The sequence below is a fragment of the Mixophyes fleayi genome, chromosome 4 (assembly GCF_038048845.1).
Source record: "Mixophyes fleayi isolate aMixFle1 chromosome 4, aMixFle1.hap1, whole genome shotgun sequence".
NCBI lineage: Eukaryota > Metazoa > Chordata > Amphibia > Anura > Limnodynastidae > Mixophyes > Mixophyes fleayi.
The window spans coordinates 11828975-11853866 of NC_134405.1; the positions used below are offsets into that span (position 1 = coordinate 11828975).

At 39.8% G+C, this 24892-nt stretch overlaps 1 protein-coding gene across 1 annotated transcript; it reads left to right on the forward strand.

The window, feature by feature from the left end:
* Nucleotides 1-274: 274 nt before the first annotated feature.
* On the forward strand, nt 275-24719 carry LOC142150401 (alpha-2,8-sialyltransferase 8E-like). Its single transcript, XM_075205597.1, has 5 exons — nt 275-285; nt 709-850; nt 10684-10793; nt 17305-17391; nt 24260-24719. The coding sequence occupies exons 1-5, from the start codon at nt 275-277 to the stop codon at nt 24717-24719; spliced, it is 810 nt and encodes a 269-aa protein (XP_075061698.1).
* The last annotated feature ends 173 nt before the right edge of the window (nt 24720-24892 follow it).

Consider the following 24892-nt stretch of genomic DNA (forward strand, 5'->3'; position numbering starts at 1 on the left):
TTTATCGATTACCCTGCTTGCCTGCGACCCTTCGACCTTGGCTATCGTTTTGACCACCCACTGCTTTCTACCAGTCCCCTGGCCCGCCGCTGTGGTCCTGCATTACCAACCCACACTACACGTGGAGCTAAGTCCTGGGGGCATCCGATTACCGGTGAGCGCGTCAAGCTCTAAGGGAAAGGCGGCTGCTATAAGCGAAGATCTCCGTCATCTAGTTCTGTGGGTTGGTGATCAGGGCCAGCAGCCTATCATATGCCCAGAAATTAGCTTGCACATGACATCCAGGTAACATAGCCAAAGTTTCAAGGGCAGGAAGCAAATAAGAGTGATCCAGGTAATAAAAACAAAGGGTCAGGTAAAAGATGTTCAAATTAGCAGAACTCAGACAGAGTGCAGGCACAGCAATTTCAGTGCAAGTGCGCTATAACCGGCAGGGAAGCTAAGCTTTCCTTGCCTTTTAAAGAACAGTGGACTAATCAGAGGAGGAAAAGGCGTACACCACCAGCCCTCAATGGTGAGTGAAATCAGTTTTATGTTCAGCAGCTAGCTTCATCTTTGGATTTAATACACCAGGTGCTGGCGAAGACAGAGAGGCGGAATTACTAATAGAAGAAGCACCGTCAGTCTTACATTGATTATAACTATATAATTGAATATTTTACATCTTGCATGTAGCAGCTGTTAACTTATATCTATTTTAATCTCTAGGTCAAAGCTGCAAAAATGTTGCAATGCATCCTATGCAATGATTGTGACTCAGGAGAATAGTCCGGTCGGGCAGGTCCTACACTATAATGGGCAAAAATGGGTTCCACGTGTCACTGAGAGTCTTTATAATCTGTTCCCAAAGGTACGTTTATGTGGAAACATTGTTTATATAATATACAGCTTTACTCTGTATTTTAATGTATATGTGACTAGGATCAGAGTACCTTTTATAACCAATCTTCAGGCACTGCTTGTCTGTTTAAAGATTGAAGAACCTTCAGCCAATAAGCCAATCAGATCTTCAGAATGCTCATAATAGCACAGAGTATTTCAGTGGGATTAGTGCACTGACGTGAGTTAGATTGTGGACGGAGAACAAAGTGAAATAAGGGTCCAATCAAACTAATGAGGGAAGACTGTGGGTCAAACACACTTTGCGGAAAGCAAAGTCCATACATCAAACTTGTTATTTATATAAGATACTGTAGAGTTTTATATTATAGTAATGTATTGGAATGTTTTGTGTATATTGTACATTATATATCACTGCAGAAATAAGACAATTAGGGAGACAGTTATGCCAGAAAGGTGATTTTCAATTAAGAAACAAAGAACTGGAAAGTATCAGCTGAATTGGGGTATGGTTCCATAGCTCAGCTATGGAATGCTAGCTTAGATGTAGATAGTAGATTGACTGGATGAGTGAGATATTGAGATATGACAATACACAGTGGAAGTAGTGATACCTGTGTTTATAAATAGTAAGATAATATCTATTACAAAGACAGGTCCATTCTAAAAGTGCAAACTATGGATTTGCAGTAAAAATGATGTTTAGGGGAACCAGGCGCCCAGTTTGTGTGATTACACCTGACTTTGCATGACCCATAAGAAGTTTGCTCACAAAAATGTCAGTGTCTGCGAGTGGCACAATACTGCATGTTCTGATGGGTAGAGTTGGGTGGTTCAGATGCGTTGCAGGCTAGATGCACTCATTTGTCAAATTTCATGCTCACGAGCAAAGACAAGATTTTGTTTTGCTGAATGGGATTTTTAGGTGATATTGAAAAAAAATTATTTATGGGGGCGTTCCCTGGTTTGAAGGTGTCACAGAGAATTTTTCTCCCTTGAAAATTAGAGGTGCTCAGGCTCAGTTTTCAGAAAACCAAGCCCACCCAAACATAGCCGTTACGAGTACCGAGACTTTTGCACGCCCTCGGAACTGAAAACGAGACAAAACATCATTGTTGCATTGTCGGATCTTGCGAGTTTTGGATTCTTTAAATATCGCCCTCCACGGAGATCCTGCGCCTTTTCACAGGGAGACACAGAAGGGGTAGCAGAGTTGTTGGCAGTCTCCAGTACAGTTGGGCAGCGTCATAGCTAGAACAGAAAGAGGAGGGGTGGCAGTGTTCTTCAAAGTCTCCAGTGGTATTCTACAGAGTTATAGCTCACACAGAAACAGGAGAGGTGGCAGTTTTCAGTGCTAAAAGACAAATTATAGGGCTGGCAGTGTTCTTCAAAGGCTCCAGTGACATTGTACTGTGCCATAGCTCACACAGAGACAGGAGAGGTGGCAGGGTTGAGTGCTTAAACAGAAATTGTAATAATAGGGCTGGCAGTCTTGTTAAAAGTCTCCAGTGACTTTATACTGTGCCATAGCTCACCCAGAAACAGGAGAGGTGGCAGTGTTTAGTGGTGTTGTATTGGAATGATATTGATTGAAAGCGATGAACAGACTTTGATGCAATATAGATGTTTATTTGGTACAGGTTAAAGTGTGAATGTCATAAAGGTGTCAAAATCAGCTGAAATTTTATAAGGTACAGATTCTATTTTTAGTATACATATCTTTTATACCCAAAATTACATAATGATCTTCTTAACCAATCAAAATCCTTCTTAAATACGTATAATGTTTGTTTCAGCACATTAGTAAAATCCCACGTTTTATTTAGACTTTGACCAGGTGTCATGCTATTTCTTTATCTGGCTTTATCAGACATATTATGCTGACATTTTTCTATTTCTACCCCTTATCCTGTCTATACTTCTTATTCCTGTACTTTGGCCCACACCCTGCTATTAATTTTATGACATTGACCACATCATTTATTATTTTGTTTGTTATCAGACCAGGTCACATAGACCTTGCTTAAGATTAGTAAATCATTTCTTAAAGTGTAAGTATTAAAACATAATATTTTCTGTGCTTGTTAATATGTTAATGTATATAATGAATACATATTGTGATAATATGGATTATTATGAATTATTATTTCCACAGTAGTGAAACAGAAATTCCAATAATAGGGCTGTCAGTGTTGTTAAAAGTCTACAGTGACATTCTACTGTGTCATCAAAGTGGATTCACAGCAGTCCACTGAAGACCAGGAGCACCGAGCAGCTGCTGGCACCAGTGATGATGACAGTAATTCTATTACGTCATCTGATAAAGCCTATGTTCAAGTGCATGGCGTTTTTAAGTCAGTGAAACAAAAATGTGAAAAAACACATTTTACCGTGGTAAAGACAAAAAGACCTGTAATCCAGGCAAAGTTAACTGCAGAAAAAAATAAAATTGCCAACATGACATTCTACACACGCAGTGGGAAGGAAAGAGGCCTTTGCCTTTCTCTATGAGTGCTAGTTCTAAAACTGTCACTGAGACATCTTGTAAGGTCAGTCATGACCTGCATGTTCAGATTCAGAAATGACACAAATCCCTGAGGAGAGTCTATCCATGATTGCTATGTGTAAGCTTGATCTTTCTGATACTTTATTCATGAGGAAGCCTCTGTTCAGCATTTCTGCAGATGTGTGGAAGAGCAACCCAAGTGTAGCTGGTGATACACAAATTGAGGATGCCAATTTGGAATTGCAACAGGATGAGGGGGATATTTGTGTAGCTGACGATATTGCTAATGAGGATGTTGATGAGGAAGTAGTTTGTGTAATTCCTACACCAGTGGAAGCAGTTCTTGCACGTGGTAAGAAGAAGTCCATTGTCATGCCTGGGTATAAGACCAAAAATTCAACTTCTAATTGTCGAATTATTTTTACCCAAATCCAAACAGTTGTCTAGCCGTTTGTAGCATTTGTAAAGCCACAGTCAGTAGAGGTAGGGACCTTAACCATCTAGGAGCCTCATCCATGTTACGCCATTTGAAGCAGATTCATGGCAAGCTGTTGGGAAAATCTGAAACTTATGCTAAAAAAAAAAAAACAACAAGCAGCCCAGCATCAGCAAGGTCCCTTCTCTCAGCTAGATCAAAGGCACCTGCAATCTACACCCACAACATCTTCCTCATATATATCCTCAATAGCGATCATAGTTAGTCCTGCATCCAACTTGCTATGGTTATATGACTCCTCCACTATCCAGAATTCCTCAGAAGAATTCTTGAGCATTAGTCCCACTGCTGCTGCTGGTGCTGCAGGGGTGGATCTTCATCCCAGAAGCAGACCAAGAAGAAGACTACTCGTAGTTTATAACAATTAACTGTTAAACAATCCATTGCAAGAGGAAGCAAGTATGAAAGCTGTCACCCAGTCGCAAAGCGGATCACAGACGCAATGGCGACTCTGCTAGTATTATATCTGCTTCCAATATCCATTATTAATGTAGCTGGTTTTAGACAGTTAATTGAACTCTTGTGCCCCCGTTACCAAATTCCATCACAACACCATTTTACTAGAAAGGATATATTGAAAGGGACCGCGCTAGCTCACTAAGTGTATATTGCGGCCTTTGGGAGAAGTTTGGGGGTATGTCCCAATCCCCAATGCCTAATGGAAATCAAAGTTACTCCCTGGCGCAGTGATATGGATATTGAATGATTAAATATATGTTTTGTATACAAAACATATCTTTAATCATTCAATATCCATATCACTGCACCATTTTACTAGAAAAGCTATTCCTCACCTGTACAAGAAGATTCGCAAAAATATAATTATTGGGCTACAAAATGCCATTCTACCCACTGTACACTTAACCACAGATATGTGGACAAGCGGAACTGGGCAACTGGTCATTATATGACTGGGACAGCCCGCTGGGTTGGTGATTCACCTTGAGCAGCAGGAACATCAGGAGCATGTACACAACTACATCATATTTTTCCGAGGCAGGTTACTGTGTGTATCACTGGCTTCACTACTAGGCATACAGCTGACAATCTGTATGTGGATGTCATTGCAACATGGCTTGTCCCGTTTGGATTCTCATCAGGAAATGTAATAACTGATAACGCCACCAATATTGTGAGAGAATTACAGCTGGTTGAATTCCATCACATTTCCTGTTTTGCTCATACAATAAACTTGGTGGTGCAGAGCTTTTTTAAAAATGACAGGGACGTGCAAGAAATGCTGTCTGTGGCCCGTAAAATATCTGGACACTTCCGGCATTCTGCAACAGCATGTAGGAGTTTGCCGCAGCTCCAAGAACAATTTAATTTTCCCTGCCACCAACTGAAGCAAGAGGTGGTAAAAAGGTGGAATTCCACCCTGTATATGCTTCTGAGGATAGAGGAACAGCGAAATGCCATCCATGCTTACTCCACAAGCCATGACATTGGGAAAGGAGGGGGAATGTATATTACTCAAGCGCAGTGGAGAATACTTTCCGTGTTGTGTAAGGTGCTGTAACCATTCAAAGTAGTGACCTGTGAAGTGAGTTCAGACACTGCTAGCTTGAACCATGTGATTCCCTTAATTAGACATTGGAAAAACAGCTTGAGAAACTGAAGGAGGCGCTGAAACAAAGCCATTATGCTTAGTATGTCCGGCTTGTAGATCAAGTACTTTATTCGCTTTGCCAGGATCCAAGAGTTATCAAAATCTTGAAATCTTATCACTACATTTTGGCGACTGTGCTTGGTCCTAGGTTTAAGAGTTATGTCTTCTATTTGTTTCCAACTGTTCCAGATCTCAAGAGATGCAAGAAGCTCCTGGTGAGCAAGATGACAGCTCAAGTGTTAAGTGACAGGACGGTGTCTTCTCCTTCTGTTTCTCACTCAATTGCTGCTTGAAAAAAACTTACCATTACCAAGAGACCCAGGGATGATGCAGATGACTCTGCACAACATTTTGACATCTGGTCTGGTCTAAAAGAATTGACCAAAAACTGTGACACCTCTGCCGTAACTCCACCTGATCCTATTATCAACATCTAAAGGATGGTGGAGGATTATTTTAACAACGTCATATAAATAGACACAGCAGACAGTCTCTTTACATACTGGGAGGAAAAAAGGGAATTTGGACATTTATGAACTCGCTTTGCACTATCTAAGCTGCCCACCTTCCAGTGTGTACTCGGAAGAGTTTTCAGCACAGTCGGGAACCTTGTCAGCGATCGGCGTAGGAGGCTACTTCCTCAAAATGTGGAAAAAGATGATGTTCATAAAAAGGAACTACAATTTCCACGAGGAAGACCTTTTCCGCCAATTACATCATAAGTACAGATATTTCTGTAATGGTGGATTCCAGCGGTGATGAATTAATATTGTGTGAGGGTGCTGTACACACTGATGAGGGTGAGGATGAGGCTGAGGATGATGAAAGCAACATCTTGCCACTGTAGAGTTCATTAGCAGCACTGTTAACTTAGGTGCCTTAAGCCCATTGTTAGCTTTTTTGTGGGGGCCCGAACAAGCCAAGCACTTCAGCCACAAAAATGGCACCCCTTGTCGCTGAAGTGCTTACTTTGTTAAACTGTGCATGTCCTTAGGCCCTCCCAATGTGGGTGGGAGGGCCCAGGGCACAAGGACAATTTTATCTTGCACCACTTTTCCCTTCAGCTACCACTGTCTACCAATGTTACCTACATGTGCTATAGACGGTTGTGTGCTTTTCAAAACTCAAAGACACCCATTGATGATGCAGATTATTCAGCACAAAATTTTGACATCTGGTCTGGTCTACTGTAAAAGAATTGACCAAAAACCATGACACCTCTGCCGTAACTCCACCTGATCCTACTATCAACTATTAACATCCAAAGAATATTATATAAAAAAAATTAATGCTACAAAGACAACAGTTTTATTAAAAAAGAGCAATGTTACTTGCAGAAGTAATGTAAGCATGGATGTCTAAATAGAAGTGTATATGTATTACTCAAACCTTCCACTTTGCATCAGTATTGCACAAAGTGTTTGTAATCTGCAATTTACATCAATGGTACGTAGCTATATTTACATTTTTGGGGATTGGGGTCGATTCCAAGCTCAGTGATAGTCTTGCTTTTTGCTGTGAATGTCAATGGCTCTTTTTAGTGCATGGTCTGGAAAATGATCCGATATACTCATGTCAAAGTGGGCTTAGCCAATTTTTGGACACCTGCGGATTTACCCTTCTGAAGCTTGTTTTAAATCAACCTTTCAATTGCTTCTCTCTCGTATGTGTGACCACATACTTTGTTTTTCACTGGGTTCAACATCTCCAACTGTGTTATATGAGTGCTCTGGGTGACGGTGTCTACATTTCGTCTACATCTTTCAAATCTTCGTATGCAGAGGCCGGTGCCACATCCATTTGTTTTCTCAGGTCTCTTAGCTGTTCTTTAAACTGGACATATTTATCATCCTGCCTCAGGGCCTCCTCTGTATTATTCTTCTGAAGCGGAGTGAATTTCTCATGTATAAGCTCTCTTAATCCGGTCTCTTTTGTACTGTCACCTCAACTACAGCCTATGATTTTATAGGCAGAATGGGGAGGGAATGGGCGCATGCACATAATCAATGTACACTAAGGGCACATGAATTTAGAGTTACAGGTATCTAGGACTTGCAGCACCATGTACATAATGATGTATGTTCAAGTGCAGTACAGTAAGGTGATCAATGAAAAAGCTAAGCACACTCCTTAGAGATGATTCCTAGTCAAACCCATCTGATCAGGTTCTTAATTGTTCAGCCAATCATTAAGAGACTATTATACATACTGAAGAACCTCTAGACTACCATAAAGGAAACACTCTGGAGTCATCATTTATCCAGGTCACAGATTTACAACAGATATTGAGGATGTAAAGTTTAAATTCGAATGTACAAGTTTCTAACTGTAAGTTATACTTTTTGTAACACTATCGGACTATTGATTAGTTCACTCTACTTATGGGAAAGTGAACTATGGAATTTAAACTTTCCAGATATTGACTTTCTCATTGAAACCCTGCTTTACCCAGATTTGCAACACCACTAGAATATCATGATTGACTATTGTTTTATTATTATTATTTTTTTTGAGCTACCCATATAACTCCTTGGTAGTAAGATTACACTCTGGGCCTGAGCCATTAAGGAGAGCAAAGCATAAAAAAGGAGTAACATTTGCACCTGGGCAAAACCATGTTGCATTGGAGGGGGATGTAAATTTAAAATGTGCGGACAGATTCATAGTTGTGGTAGGACATGTCCTAGATCAACTTTAAATTTCAGTGTATTAACAAAGCTATCAAGTATTTGTGTGCTAGATGAAAAAACAGCCAGTATTTAAGTTATGTGCAAAATAATAAACTAATTTGCACCAATTCATTGTAACATGGTTTGTCCCAGAGAACATTTACTATTTTTTTGCCTTAATGACTCAGGCCCTCTGTGTGCAAACTTTGATATAAACTCGTTGGTGTTTTATAATTTACTAGTGGAAATACCCAGCGTTGTCCATGTTTAAATCTTCAAGTTATTAAGTTAACAATGAGTAGGATTTAACTGTCAACATTTTAAAAATAATTCGCAGCAAAGAACTCTTCCAACACACCCATAAGGTGGCTGCCCAGTGTCATTTTTGTTTTTAATAATAAATGTTATCCAAACCCATCCAGTGGAAGGCCCAGAACAGGTTCCCCGGGTCAAAGTTCTGCCCAGCGTACACCAATGGGAGGTCCGACCAGGACCCTAACCCCATTCATGCCTGCCCAGGATCCAACTGGACCACCTCTCATTGGTTTCATCCCAATCAGTGGGGGGTGTCGAAGATAGTTGCCTGCAAACAAACAAATAAACAAAGTTCTTCTTTTATATATATATATATATATATATATATATATATATAGACTCTAATGTCCAAAAACTGTTGGTTTGCACATTTATTTGCATTTACAATTCTGCCCATAACTCTTTTGTTTTTATGTTTAATAAATACAGTTTTTGATCATTTCATATCTATAGCCTATATATCACACACTCACACATCCACACATTGATAATCATTTACACTTTCCTCTTTTCTCATCTTCTGTAGCGCCCAGCAGTTTATATTTTTAATTGGTTAGTCAATTTTAAAGGATTAGGGGGTCACCCGTCCCAAGCTTCATTTGGAAGCTCTTAAACACTGTCAAAAGGGAGAGCAGATAAATAATTATTTATTTGTACTTTAAAATGGTCTGCACATGCTCAGAAATGGACTTCACACCATTGAACGCAATCACATTTAAATCATTTAAATTCATGTCAGCACACAAATGACACTTCTGACTGCCTGCAACTTGAAGGGCGGAGGGGGGAAGGAAGGAGTAGATGCATGTAGGCAATGTACAGTAACAGTGTGTTGGGGTTGAGCGCAAGCACTTTCATCCCATTTGAGCTCTGTTCATTTCTTAGGTACGTGTTTTTTAGCCGTATCATTTGCACCAGCTACTGGGCAGGTGTAAGTGCTGACTGATAGTGATTGTTACATATATGGCCGTCAGAACATGTGTTTGCAAATAACAAGAACTTCAGTACAGCATGCATTAAGAACATCTTCATTTATGTATTTTCATATTTTTTGTACATTTCGTATTAAGAGTTGTTCATTTAATGTTATAAAATATTTTTTTTTTGCATGAGTTCTTTATAGGACTTTATACATGTGCGCATCCTGCATTGTGTTTTTTCTGTCTGCATATGTCAAGTTATGTATAGCCAAAGTGTACTTATACCCAGATTCAAATGGGAAGGTATCCTGTGATTCGCATGTATTTGAAAACGGGCGTACTTGCAAATTTATTAATTGTGAGTTGAGTTCACATTGCGTTCGAAGATAAAACATTCAATCTCTCTGTTTCCTTCTCCCACTCTCTCTTTCTCTCTCTCTCTCTCTCTCTCTCTCTCCATATCTCTCCCAATCTCTCGCTCTATCTTCTTGTCCCACACTCTCTCTCATTCCAGCCCTCTATCTAGCTTTCTTCCATAATCTATAGCTTACTAAACTCCTCTCTCTCTTCCACGTCATCCTTCTTTCTCTCTTTATCCTTTTATTTCTCACATTTTCTCCCAATCTTTCACACTCTATCTCTCTTCGTTTCTCTCAGGGGTAAATTTAACAAGCTGCGGGTATGAAAATGTGGAGATGTTGTATATAGCAACCAGAATCTAGATGTAATTTTGTAGAATGAACCTGCAGCTTGATAAATTCACCCCACAGTCTCTATTTTCTCAACAATCCATGTGTCTATATCCTCTCCTCCCCCTCTCTCATTCTCTCCTTCTTTCTCTTCATATTTCTCCCTATCTCTATCTTTCTCTTTCTTCCTCCTTCTATTGTCTATATCCTCTATATCTCTCTCTCTAGCGCACCTCCCTCTCTCCACCTCTCTCCATCTCTTTTTTTATCGCCTTTTCTCCCTCTCTTTCCCACTCTATCTCTCATCTTCTCTCTTCCTCCCTCTTTCTCAACAATCCCTGTTTCTATCTCCTTCTCATTCGCCCTCTCTCTCTCTTTCTATCTCACTTCCTGTGTCTCTCTATCTCCAACCCTCTCCCTCTCATCTCTCTTTATCTCTTCTTCACTCTCTATCCCTATTTGTCTCCATATTTTTCTCATTCTCTATATTTCTCTTTCCCATCTACCCTCCATCCTTCTACCCCCACCCATGTCTTTCAGTTTTTCACTCTCTCTCTCTTTTCCTTTTCTCTCTCTCTCCCTATTTATAAGTGTCTGTCTCTCTATAGCTTCTCTATTTATCACTCTCTCTCATTACAGGATTCCCCATTCCAGAAGCCTATCAGAAGCTGTGCAGTGGTCGGTAATGGGGGTATTTTAAAAGACAGCTTTTGTGGTGCTGAAATTGACCAGGCGGATTTCGTGTTTAGGTAAGAATGGAAAGATGCATAGTGAATTTGCTTTTTTCGGTAGCCCTGACTTCATACCAGGAATATGCCAGTGTTGTAAACATTTTGCATGTATTTTGCACTGCCATAATTATTTTTATATTTGGTCTTCAAGAAGAGAGCAGATTTGAAGAAAAGAGGAAGATTGCAGAAATACAACTGCTTTGCCGTTATTAAATGAAAGCAGGATGAGGACTTCACATATCAGTGTCACAAACCATGTCAGCTATAACTCCGCCCTGGGCTCATGAGCTCAGAATTACATCTAGGGCTAAGAGAGTCAAAGGGGTCAATTAATCAGGCTGCAGGTTTGAAAGAGTGGAGAAGTTGCCTATAGCAACCAATCAGATTTTAGTTATCATTTATTTATTACATTCTACAAAATGACAGCTAGAATCTGATTGGTTGCTATAGGCAACATCTCCACCTTTTTCAAACCCGCAGCTTGATTAATTTACCCCTAAGTGACTTTATAATCAGTGATATAGTGCAGGTGCTTGATCGCATACTTGCATATATTTTATTCGGTCAGTGTAAGGATACTTTGTCAGATTAGTAAGTCTAGTTGATTAATATCTCATATACCTGTTTCTGCTTCACTGGGCACCAGATCTGGCTTCTGTTTGACCACTGTATAATCACTGTCTGCATACTGACCCAGCTACCATTGTAACCAGCATTTGCTCACCAATGAACATTGCGCTATATGTATACCAAGCAAAAACATAGTTGTTCAATTCACTTGTCCTTATCACTGCATCTTTGCATGTATCTAGTAAAATGAAAACATGAGGAATTGGTTCATATTTAGATAAAAAAACATTTAAGCCTGTAACCCAGTGTCAAGAGTACCTAATTGTAGGCAGGTCCAACATTGACCTATATGCTTCAAACACCATTAAAATGCAGTAAAAACAGATGCACTACCCTCACAGGTATAGGGGCTTACATCTAGCAAGGGCTGGCTTGTGAACTACACCCAATAAGGCCTTAAATAGACCTGATTAACAGATGCTAAGACAACATAAGGCAATATTTTTGAACAAAATCAGAGACCAAGTAAGACCCTTTATGTTCAGTAATACTGTGTCATCATTGCTGTGTTCAGATTCATATGATTGATGCACATATATTAATATACAGAACTTTGATGTAAGAGTGGACATTAGTATTTTTGCACTGGGAAACTGTAACTGCTACTCTTGTTGTGTGATCTGCCTCAGAGCCTTATCCTAGAATCATCTGGGAAATACTGCTGAAAACAAAGTATAAAAAGGAGTAACTTTGCACCTTGGCAAAACCATGTTGCATTGGAGGGGGAGGTAAATAGAAAATGTGGGGACGGATTTATAGCTGGGTTATGGCATGTCCTAGATCAACATTAAATTTCAGTGTAAAAACAAAGTTATCAAGTATTTATGTGCTACATGAAAAACAGCAAAATAAGAAACTTATTTATGTTGTAACATGGTTTGTCCAGGAGCAAACTTACTCCTTTTTTTGCCTTACTTTCCTCAATAACTCAGGCCCTTTGTTAATTCTTATTCTCTTTCTGAACAGACTAGTGATTTCAGAACATTAATGATTTATATATTTATGATTGCTGCCCAGCCATAGCAACTTACCTCATCAAATCATACTTACAGTTCTTATATCTGCTATATATATTGTGAAGTTTATTGCTCTAAGTACAGAGACTATTGACGAGTATAGGAAGTAAACTCTCATTGCGGTCAGTCCTGACAATCAGAGGCAAGAGATTAATATGTAATTCGCTGCTCACGCTGTTGTGTGGAGTTTGTGCCTCTTGAGTTGCACATACCTCTATCAGAGCTTGTCTTCTCCATCTCAATCTTATTTATTTTTGCTTGTATATAGTTCACATTCTTACTAACCTGGCAAGAGCTCTACTAACTCAACTAATAGACAGTTTCCCTTCACATCAACCACTTTCATAGCAGTGCACACAACTTTACTTTATCTAATTCCACATTAGTACAATAGTGTACATAGCTTTGTTCAGGGACAAGAGCTTACCGACTTTGGCAGCATAAATTACACTTTGATCAATGGGGAGAAGGCAAATGGTCCTGTCGCACAAGTGGGCTCAAGCTTTCGGTGGTAATCGTATTAACGGTGATGTAAACACCAACAGTGTTTACACCTACATAATTAATACGAAAGTGGAGAAAGCGACGTGTAAAAAACAACTACTTACCTGTAAACAGACACACTGGAAATCCGATGTAAGGAGAGGGCGACACTTCCAAATTGCAAGCGCAACTTGGACATTCCGGATTTTAAAGCGGCAAGGCAAGGACCCATGTGAGTATTACCTTTACGTTAGGGTTAGGGATTAGGGGTTAGGGTTAGGAATACAATTAATATTACCATAATTAAATGTGTTTGTGCGTTGCCACTTTAAAAAAAAAAGAAGAATCCAAGTCGCGCTTTCAAGTTACGTCATTTGGAAGTCTCGCCCTCTCCTCACATTGGATTTCCAGTGTGTCTGTTTACAGGTAAGTAGTTGTTTTTTACATGTCGCTTTCTTCACTATCGTAATAATTATGTAGGTGGAATACATTATCGTTGTCGGTGTTTACATTATCGTTAACCCATACTACACCCCATGCTTTCATATTATCCCCATTTAAGAAACCTCCTAAAGCATAATGCCCCCAATAACTGATTCATCATAAGTTGAAAATGAATACCGCAAAGTGCGTACCGGCGTAGTGGTGTTCCATCCAATCCAGCAGGTCCATTGATGTTTGCCGTGGCCTGGTGTTGTCCATCATGCAGGCTACATGAAAAATGTTTGATTCATCAGGAACAAGGAGCATTGCTCTATGTCTTTATTGTCCAGGGTTACTCTTCAAGCTGCCGAATAGAGGATCTTTATCATCAAAGAAACACTTTCATCAGGAATGAGGGAAACATTACCAGATGGTGTCAGACAGAGTAGGACCCATCATATTAGGTGGAATACCAGACCCTAGACAAGGAAGATTCTACATTAATGTGTGACCTAGCACCTGACTTTTCAGATACCATACAATTTTAAAGAAGAGCAATAACAAAAGCCCTTAACATAATTTATCCAGTAAAATACTGAGTAAAAATTTTGGCAAAAAAACAAGGTTAACAACCAAAAAGTTCACATAAAAAAACCAGTGCTGCTGCTTCTTCCAAAGATGGGAGTCAGCCGATGGTTATGGATAAAGAACAGAGGATGATTGCAAATAGTGTAGCATTTTTCAGTACAAAAAATAAATCTATATTAGAAATAAATGACAGTACTTACTTGGATGTAAATGTAGTATCATGTTTAATCTTCTTAATTCCGGTACATCTCAATGTGTAATTCTGTGGAAAATGAGAACACCGGAAAGGGAACTCAGAAGATAGTATCATCAATATTTATATAACTTTTAGAATGTTAAAAATAAATAAAACTTTATCTGGATTATGCAGGAATCATTTCCACCCACATTTACTGCTATACATTGCTCGGAAAACACCTAGAATGTTGCCTGTCCATCTAAGACCTATACTTTTAATGGGGCCCATTCAGCATTCACCACCGGTAATAAAACAGTCCCCATGTACTTTACCAGGGAGACCATAAATGTGGGATCAACTACGCTATAGTTAAAACCAGGACCGGCCTAGTCAGACCAGGGCTACTACCTCTATTATTTTGGGTGAGGGTGGGGGTATTTTGTGACTTGAAAAAAAAATAAATGTGTACCGCTCACGGCTGTTCCTGCCCTGTGATGAAAACCACAAGGGCTCTTCTATCCCCACCCAGGCTATGGAGGCTGGAGTAATTAACATATTGAAATCCCTGGAGTGCCACCCCATTGGTCTAAGTATAATGAAATGTGATCACTAACATTTCTGCCAAATATACCACAAGAGTAAAAAACTAAAAAAAAATACACAAGAAAGTTGACTAAAAGACTCCAAAAACCTTTATAACTGCTTTATTATGTAACTTCTGGACAGATATGTTCCAGATCAGTCTTGATTTAGATTTCCACTGGTAATGATGGGATTTCACTCACCAGGGGTTGATCTGGGATAACCCTTACCAGTCTTACCCAGCAGAGTAAAACAGTAATGTACACATGAAAAAAATAAAAAAAATGGGTATGTTGGGTGAAATGTGAAGATGCTCCTCAGGATAATAGTTGAAGTAAAATTTGATGATGCTGAAAACAAGCAATGATATTCTGACAATGCCAATTCAACTGAATGATAATAGTAAGGAAATAGCATGGTATCTAAGCAAACTGTTCATGAGATAACATGTGGCCATTGCTATTTTTGATGAGCTTATAACATGTTGCAAAGGGCCTCTTTCAGATTGGTAGCTCAGATGAGCCCATTACCATTCACTTACAGTTCTTGAGGTACAACAATCAATATTGCAGCCTCTCACTCAATTACCTTTTCCAGGCTTATACACTGATGAATAGTATGTTACTTGGATACATCTAACAGAGTTTCTGCTAAACTGTATATTAACACTGAGCTGTCAGCACAAATCTTGGTCCCTACTCTCATCCATATCCTCCAAAGCAGATGGACTTCCGATGTTGATCATGCTCACAATATTTTGCCAGCTGTGACTGGACTAGGGCTGTCCACTCAGAGAGCACAGTCCTTCTCCAGTGTGGGCCCTCGCTGAAGAGAGCAATATGACCGATCCCCATATCTCTTCTATCAATCGTATTGGCAGCTGGGGACCTCAGGATGCCAACCATCACAAAGAAAAAAAGAAAAACAAACAAAAGTCCCCCCCAAAACAACTCAAAACAGAATCACAGCACACTACGAATGACCAAAGCAAAATGACAGGATCTCTTCTCCTCAGCCATCAATTGGCCAACAAGACAATTTAGCGTTTTTTGTTTAGTTAGTGTGTAGGTGGGTCATTCCATGGGGATTTTTTTAAAACAAGTATATACAAGAGTTTTTGGTTTGTTATTTCTCAAATGAAATTTGTTTTGAAAATTGTGCATGTAAAATAGATAGATAGAAGATAGATAATAGATAGATAGACGATAGATAGATAATAGATAGATAATAGATAGATAGATAATAGATAGATATATAGATAGATAGATGCACCAGTCCTGCACTGACCCCAGACTGTATGGTCTGTATATTAGTAGAAGCCTAGGCTAGCACTGTGCATGGGACTTGCTTTGTCTCATTCACAGTATTCACCAAGATCCTGGTGTAGAATTTAAGATATTTAGTGGAGGGGGAATGGCTGGGCATAACCTGGCATGACAAGGAATATCCTTAAAAATGTGCCCTTTCCTCTCCTTTCTGTCATAATAGTAATGTTTGTTACTTCACTGCTCCACATAGTACGATGCAACAGGGTGTTTACTCCATACTTCAGTAAGATTATCTTCACTCCTCCAACTCCTCCCCTTAGTCTATGCAAGCCTTTGCTTCTCAACAAACACAGCCATTTCGCCCCTCAAACCTACCTGTTTCAGTGGGAAAATCAAGGCACTGTTAGGCTAGTGTCCCAAACATAAACTCCTAGAACAGGCAGTAGAGGTCTTCGCCTATAGCAGCCGCCATTCCCGTAGAACGAGTATTGCTCACAGGTACTCATATGCCCCCAGCTCTTTAAATCTAAGTAGTAGGAGCTTGTATTTGGTGACGAAGTGTAGATGGTAGGGGGATACCTGGAGACCGGACTGAGTCAGGGGTGGAACAAGGCAACTGTGGACAAGCAGAATCTGGTAATCAGGCAGAGGTCAGGGTCACAATCGAAATAGCAAAGTCCGTTTAACAGGCAAGGGTCACTACAGAAGGCAAACAAAAAGAAGCTGAGAGTCTCAGGAACAACACTAGCAGGTCAGTAATTCAGAGGTTCTGAAGCTTTAACCAGCAGGGAGGCTAAGCCCTCTCTGCCTTAATTACAAAGATGAGTCAATCTGCGAGGGAGGAGAGGAGGAATCCACATTACACAGGAGGCAGTAAATAAACCTATGCAGAGTACACTGTGTGCCCAGCTGATGTTAATGGCTGGGATGTTGCAGCTTAGTGGATGCAGAGCATCCCGGTTGCCTTGGCAACGGCCAGCGTGTGCGGGCAGAAGTGACCTTCTGGTCATTATGGATGGCTGGAAGCACCGTCTCGGCTTGTGACAGGCACATAGTGGGCACACAGTGAGTCCAAAGCTTTATTTTCAATCTGGAGCTATATTTGGTCTTCCATTCACAGCAGACTCATTCTGTGATGTGGCCAAGAGTATAAAACTAAGAGGATTCAGTCATTGTGAGTATCCTATGAATGGCATTTTTGACAAATATAAGAATGATTTATAGTTGGGGGTCCACAGATGGAATTCATGAGTTTAAGCTACTGTTCCCTACTGTGAACCATTGATCTTTTAATATTTCACATTCACAGATCAGAACATCACAACTTACCTACCTCATAGTATCTCCCCATATTTTTTCAGGATGAATCTTCCACCACTTAATGTGACTGATGATGTAGGGACAAAGACAGATCTTATCTCTGTCAACCCAAGTATCCTTTTTGACAAGTAAGTGTGTTACTTTTCTTCTTATAAATATAACATTTAAATATGCATGTGAAACATCTGCTGGTAGACAACGAGTAGCATTTCAGTTGTTGTGAAAAATCAAGGTCCACCAGGTGCTGCAGTCCTCTGTCTGACAGCGCATTCTGGGACTTATTTTCTGAAGTAGTCCAAAGTCCCACTTGGACTATATCCATATAGTCCATAGTCCCACCCATCGATATAGTCCAAGTGGGAAAGAAAAATTTAAAACGCCTTATTGGCAGATGATAACTACTCCTTACAGAGTCTGACACAAATTACAATTAATGATTGTTTTGAATTGAACGGGAGTGTTAACACCCGCTGAGCCAATCACTGACCTATATATTTATTAATTCTGACATGAATTTGCTGTACTTATACCCTTGACCCATTCCCTTATCTCACTCTTTCATTTTTTATGCTGTTCCTCTCCTTTTGCTTTAAAATTGATAAAAACTAATATGAAAAAAAAAAGTTACCAATTACCTAGATTTATATCAATGTACTGGATACAATGTTAGAGAAGACCATAATTTTAAACTGTTCTGTTAAATATTTGCTTTATTTCACATCTGGAAGTAAATTTTAGATGTTTCAACTCAAGAATTTGGCCTTCAGGATGAATTGACTGCCTCTGTCTCTTCAGCTCAGGCCATAGATTATTATTTAGGCAAAGTTTAGGCAAATTTACTATTGTGTGGAATGATGCAGAAAGGCACAGCAAAGGGAGAGCTTGAACACTGTGGACCTGAGTCATTAAGGAAAGTAAGGCAAAAAAAATAGTAAATGTTCTTCGGGACAAACCATGTTACAATGCAAGGAGTGCAAATTAGAAAAAATACTGACTGTTTTTCATCTAGCACACAAATACTTGATAGCTTTATTTTTACACAATTTAAAGTTGATCTAGGACATACCCTATCCCATCTATAAATCTGCCCCCACAATTTAAATTTACCTCCCCTTCCAATGCAACATGGTTTTGCCTAGGTGCAAAGTTACTCATTTTTTATGCTTTACTTTATTTAATAACTCAGGCCCTGTGTCTTTGGAAATTTGCACTGCTGGAAAACTCGATTTGTGCAAAGTTTTGACACAATTTAGCTCATCTATAATACATATAAATAATATGTAAATAACAACCAATAGTGGACTTAAGGCATCACTTAAAGTGAAACAGAAAGCTGCACTCTAAATATAGATGTAAAAATGCATTATGATGTGTATTTAAAATACGCGCAGAGCATAGACACCATCATCAACTGGCTGGCATATCTTTACACTGTTAATTAAATAAATAAATGCAAAAAGCTTGCCACACGCCACCCATCACTCCTCAACATTATCCTCTGCATCTGGCCGTCACTAAAGCAGGGGGACAAAGAGCATTCATTCTTCCTGTTAAAAAGGTAACCAGCAGAAGGCTAGCATAGGCTGGACCACTCTTACTATAACAGTGAATCTTGCAGCATAAGGTTACTTTATCATTCCTTGGGAACCAGCACCCAGCCCGTTCAAAATGACAAGCAATCAATAACCCCCAATCCCTAAACAAAAATTGCCTTTGGGATTATCATCAGACACATCCAGAATAGGCCAATCTTTAAGTTTTTTGGTTGCTCTGCTGCAGGTACCTGAAACTGCACCTGTTGGATTTCCTGCTTCTGTGCATGATCCGGATTATGTCTAACCAACCTCTTTATGTGCCAACCTGGAGTTAAGTGTCATCCAGAGATCGCTAAATTAATGAGCAACCTTCATTATGTTGGTCTCCAAGATAAAGAAGGACAATTGAACATGGTCTTTTGCAGACTATTGTTAATTGAAAAACATGACCATATCTGATGTCTATTTCCAGATCCTTATTGGTGCTATGTTAGCAGAAACAAAATAAATTTCCACCTTTGCCTCACATAAGGGGTACTTAATAATTTCACTTGACCCTGTATGCTCAAGCATGGTCAGCATTCATTCCCAATTTGTCTTAAGGTTATGTACTTTGGGATGAAGAAAGCACTGGACACCTCCAAGTGCCTGATCCACCGCCTGCTGGAGTGATTTGTAGAATTTGCACAGGCTTACTTAGACAATATAGCCATGTTTAGCAATACTTGAGATAACCATGTACGACTCTAAGGCTAGAGGAAGATTTGGGAAGCAGGGCTAAATATCCAGTCAGCTAAATGCTAGAGGGGATGTCAGAGGGGCAGTACGTAGGGCATCTTGTGTGGAGTTTGGACAATATTAGAGAAGGTAGAGACAATCCAAAATAGGCCCCATCTAATAATCTAGAGACAGGTACTATCATTCTTATGGTAGATTAGAGGGATCTGTTTTTATTGATAAAAGCATTAAAGATAGGTGCAAAATGTACTAATGTAATTTCAAAATATCTACAAGTACAAAATAGATGAATACTGCATGCATTGCATTGTAGATTCTCTGGTAACAAGCCTGGGGAGTTGTCACACTGAAGCTGTAACAGTCTGGCAGTAACCACTGAAAGACTATCACCCAGGGTATGAATTACAGCCTCCTGGATTCACATTCAGCTTGGAGGTAACACTAGACCTCTAAGTCCTACGAGCATGTCTGAGTGGGGGATTTATAGATAAAATCCCCCAGCCTGTACTTACTGGTGCTAGGACAGAGATTACTGAGCCCTCTTGGCTCTGAATGTTCATGGCTAAGGGGAAACACAACACTGACTGAAGTCATTGAAAAACGTAAGTTATGATGAAGCTGGATCTTCAAGTACTCAGAAAAGGATAAAACTGGATTAGTTAAGAATACTAGGAACTGGATAACCCATTTCTAGCACTGTGTGAATAAACTGTAGATAAGAAGTGCTCGGAGCCTGATTTATTGTATAATATCGCTGCCTCCAGCTGTAAAAGCTCTTACAAGAACTATTGCAGCAATAAACATTATTGCTAATAAAACCCTGTTTCATTTCTTAAAGACACTTGTACCAGCTGAGTTCTTGTGCTCAACCGATTAAAGTGCGCACATTTGTCCGATCCCCATGAGTCATTCTTTGAGCCCAGTTACCTCAGCCCTGTTCTCACTACCCAGCAACACGGATCCAAAGTAAGAGGTCGGCAGCATTTAGTGAGAACAACCAGAAAGAGGCGAGGCATCAGCCCCACATATACAGAGGTGTAAGTGGTTATAGGTGCCAGTGGTTGCAGCAATACCCTCAAGGGGAACCACATTGGTGCACAGTTGACATTTGCAGTCAGTGAGTGGCTGGTTTGGCCAAGTGGCGGCAGCTGGAGTGGTCAGTGACATCTAACAACACCTCCATAAAGCTGGTAAGAGATCAGGGAGGCAGAGTAAGTCCATCCTTTCACATCTGGGTTTGCATATGATTTTTAATTAATACATATTTATCATTCTAGAGAGTTAACTCAATTAAATAATACATGGGATTGTGTTTCTGTTAATCTGCCCTATTATTTTAAAATTGGGGTTCTATGAAAATAGATTTTACTACAGTTACTCAATAGTCCATTATTTCATCTTTCTAAAGATCCCTTGTAGAACATAGATTACCCATTACCTATGTTCATTCCATTATTGTATTATAGCTTTTCCAAAGATAGTAAATGCATGTGTAACATCTGTAACCTAGACACAATATAAGATCTTCTGAATTTACTGGGACAACACGGCACAAGCTCATTCTTACTGGGAACACTCTCCCAAATTTACCACAACATGTAGAGATCTGCACCTAATGACATTTAGCCCTACTACCCCTGTGGGCTGCAGAATCAAATATGGACCCTAGACACTGCTCGGCTGATGGCTCTTGCAAACCTGAAAGTCATTTCAACTGCCTTGGAGAAGCTGAGACCCACATTACATAGTGTAGTGCCTCCATCTAAGGTGACCCACCTCATGGTGTGGCACAAAAGTTATACTTGAGTCCTGGACACAGAAAAAAAGCAACACAATTGCCAAGTGGAATGAAAGCTATTAAACACTATCACTTGTTCAACCAGGGTGTTGTGCTACTTCAAAATGTACTCAATAAAACCTACCTACTGCATATAGAATGATTTTCGTGCTATAGACTAGTCTCTAGGTACTAACTGACCTATATTATGTCAGGTGCCGTCCCTGTGTTTCCACTGCCACACAGGAACGGTTACCTGCCTTTGGTGACGTGCTCGCGTCTGGTTGCTCTGCAACCAAACACATAACTTCCGGCAGATCGCTGGGTGATTCTACACATGCGGGTTCCGCTACTAGGCAACGGGACTCTATTCCTGGCTCTGGTGGCGCTGATCCATGTCACCGCAGCCGGTAATTGGGCACATTTTCTCCTCTATGTATTCTCAGCTCTGGCACCATGCAGGTTCCAGAGTATTGGGTCCCCTTACTCCAGCGCTTCCTGTGTTTGCCATTCTGACTGCTCCTGTGTTTGACCTCGGCTTTATTCCTGACCTGCTCCTCGTTCTCCCTCCTGGCTTTGGTGATTATACATATATTCTGATTCCTGTGTTTGACTTCGGATTGCCTGACTACGCTTGTGGATATTCCCTCGGTACCTCTCTTGCCTGTGTGGTACTAACCCGGATTGCCTGATACTCCCTTTCATCTAATTGTTTCGCTGATTACTCACTTTGAGGACCACGACCTGCCTGTCTCTCGCAGCTAAACCCAAACTCCCTTGCGGGGGTCCCTGGTGAAGGCCAGAGACACGTTAAACTCTGCACCTCTCTGCTGAGTAGTGGCAAAATCAGCAAGCATTCCTCCAATTTCCTGAATACGGTGACATATAACCTCTCTATTCCTTTGTTTCAGAAGCTGGCTCCTAACGAGGCTTCTAGAACTTATATTTACTTAACTAGAGTATAAAAGTAGGGTAAGTTAAGCCAAATAACTGACCCATCAAAAACTAGAATAGGCTAAATTTTGTATAACACAGAATCAATGCACAGAACCAAACACTACACCTACTATCTTATTCATCACTTTCTAACTACACTACACTACACAGTGTAACCTACAAACATATGCAAACAAATCTGGCGCTTATACTCTATACAATCTCAAAAAGAGCACAAAAAGGTAGTCCAAAATATATACGTATTTTTAAAGTCCCAAGAACAATGCCCTCAATGTTCATATGGTTCCAACAAGATTTGATCCCAAAAGGAGGGTATTGTGTATCCAGATATAGTTTTCCACCAATGTTCATACATATAAATAAGCAGAAAGAGATCGTGTTATTCTGTATTCACTTATATTTTACTACGATCAAAAAAACCTTATAATGCCCGTGTAGTATAAAAGGTATTATAATTATCACCATGTGTGACCAGAAGTTCTCCACTGAAACAAATATGCACTTACACAGGCGGATATCTGTGATTCCAAAGATGGTAGTGGATTACACTTGTAGGTCTCCAATTAAGTCCACATAATTCTTTAAGTATGAGCTCAAAAGAAAAAATAAAAGTGCTCCAAATGGTGCATTACCATAATAAAAATAAATTTATTCTCAGCACAATATAAAAACAAATAGAGAGGTATAATCTGAGTGAAAATCGCTGCTGAACCTGATAAGGTTGGACTCTTACCCCATAAGGGATGATTTTGCGCATGTAGGGAAACCTTTTTATCCCTCTCCAGAGGTCGGGTTGCCGGCTGGTTACCGCTGCATACTTCCCAACACTTGGGTTTGAAATCGTCTCCTCTCAGGAAATCAGCGTGTTCTCTCTCAGTCCTCCTCGTCACCGCCTCTGCCAACGCGTTTCAATTTGAATTAATCTTTATCAAGGCAATATGGTGACACTACAAACGGAAAGGTCTTAAAGCGCTTGCATCCAATCAAAACTTTCCAGATTTGCATATGGTTGTCATGGTAACCCGCCGCAACTCGAGGAGGGTATTACTCAACTTTCCTTGTGGTCTGCAGAGTTATATAAGGCTGAAGGCAGCTCTCCTTTGAGTTTGGGGGAAGGAGGGCTCAGCTGAGCAGCAGGTTCAGCAGCGATTTTCACTCAGATTATACCTCTCTATTTGTTTTTATATTGTGCTGAGAATAAATTTATTTTTATTATGGTAATGCACCATTTGGAGCACTTTTATTTTTTCTTTTGAGCTCATACTTAAAGAATTATGTGGACTTAATTGGAGACCTACAAGTGTAATCCACTACCATCTTTGGAATCACAGATATGCGCCTGTGTAAGTGCATATTTGTTTCAGTGGAGAACTTCTGGTCACACATGGTGATAATTATAATACCTTTTATACTACACGGGCATTATAAGGTTTTTTTGATCGTAGTAAAATATAAGTGAATACAGAATAACACGATCTCTTTCTGCTTATTTATATGTATGAACATTGGTGGAAAACTATATCTGGATACACAATACCCTCCTTTTGGGATCAAATCTTGTTGGAACCATATGAACATTGAGGACATTGTTCTTGGGACTTTAAAAATACGTATATATTTTGGACTACCTTTTTGTGCTCTTTTTGAGATTGTATAGAGTATAAGCGCCAGATTTGTTTGCATATGTTTGTAGGTTAATTCATTGGTACATACGTAGATAGGTTGTATGTTAGCAGACAGAGGCAGCTAAAATACTAGTCAGCGCAGACAGATCCATTTTTTGATACACAGTGTAACCTGCCTGAATACTTGTGGCATAAATCAATTTAATGAAACAGTTTTGTACAGTGTGGTTTTGAGTTTTTGCATTTATTGAACCAAGACTTCTAATACCGAAAAAGTATCTTTTGTTGATTGAACAGCATGTTGTAACTACAATGGATTTTATTATATTATGTATAGTAAAACATAGTGCACTGTCTCCTATAGGTTTGGCGGTCTGCGAGAGAAGAGGAAGCCATTTATCAACATAATGCAGGCATATGGTTCTGCGCTTGTTCTCTTGCCAGCTTTCTCATTCTCGATGAACACTGATGTCTCCATAAGGGCACTCTACGCTTTAGAAGACTTTAATATAAGCAGCAGAGTGGTATTCTTCAATCCACAATATTTATTCAAGCTGACTCTGTTCTGGAAAAACAAGCAGCTCAATTTCAAGCGTATGTCTTCTGGGCTCATCCTGGTGAGCGCCGCCATTGAGGTTTGCGAGAAAGTGACACTCTATGGTTTTTGGCCATTTTCTCGGGATCTACATGGAAACCCGATCCCTCACCACTATTATGACAATGTGCCCCCTAAACCCAACTTTCACTCTATGTCTGATGAATTCTACCGTTACTTACAAATGCACAGTCAAGGAGCTCTTCAGCTGAATCTGGGACCATGTTGATGCAAATAATGTGTAAATAAACATATACAGCAAATGGATGTAACTTAGATATAAAGTGGAAAAAATAAAAACAAAATAGGTAAGCAGATGAATTGAAGAGATGCTAGAAGTGAGATTGTGATAGGAAAGGAATATGAATTACAAAGAGAAAGATCGGGAAGTATATTGATGGA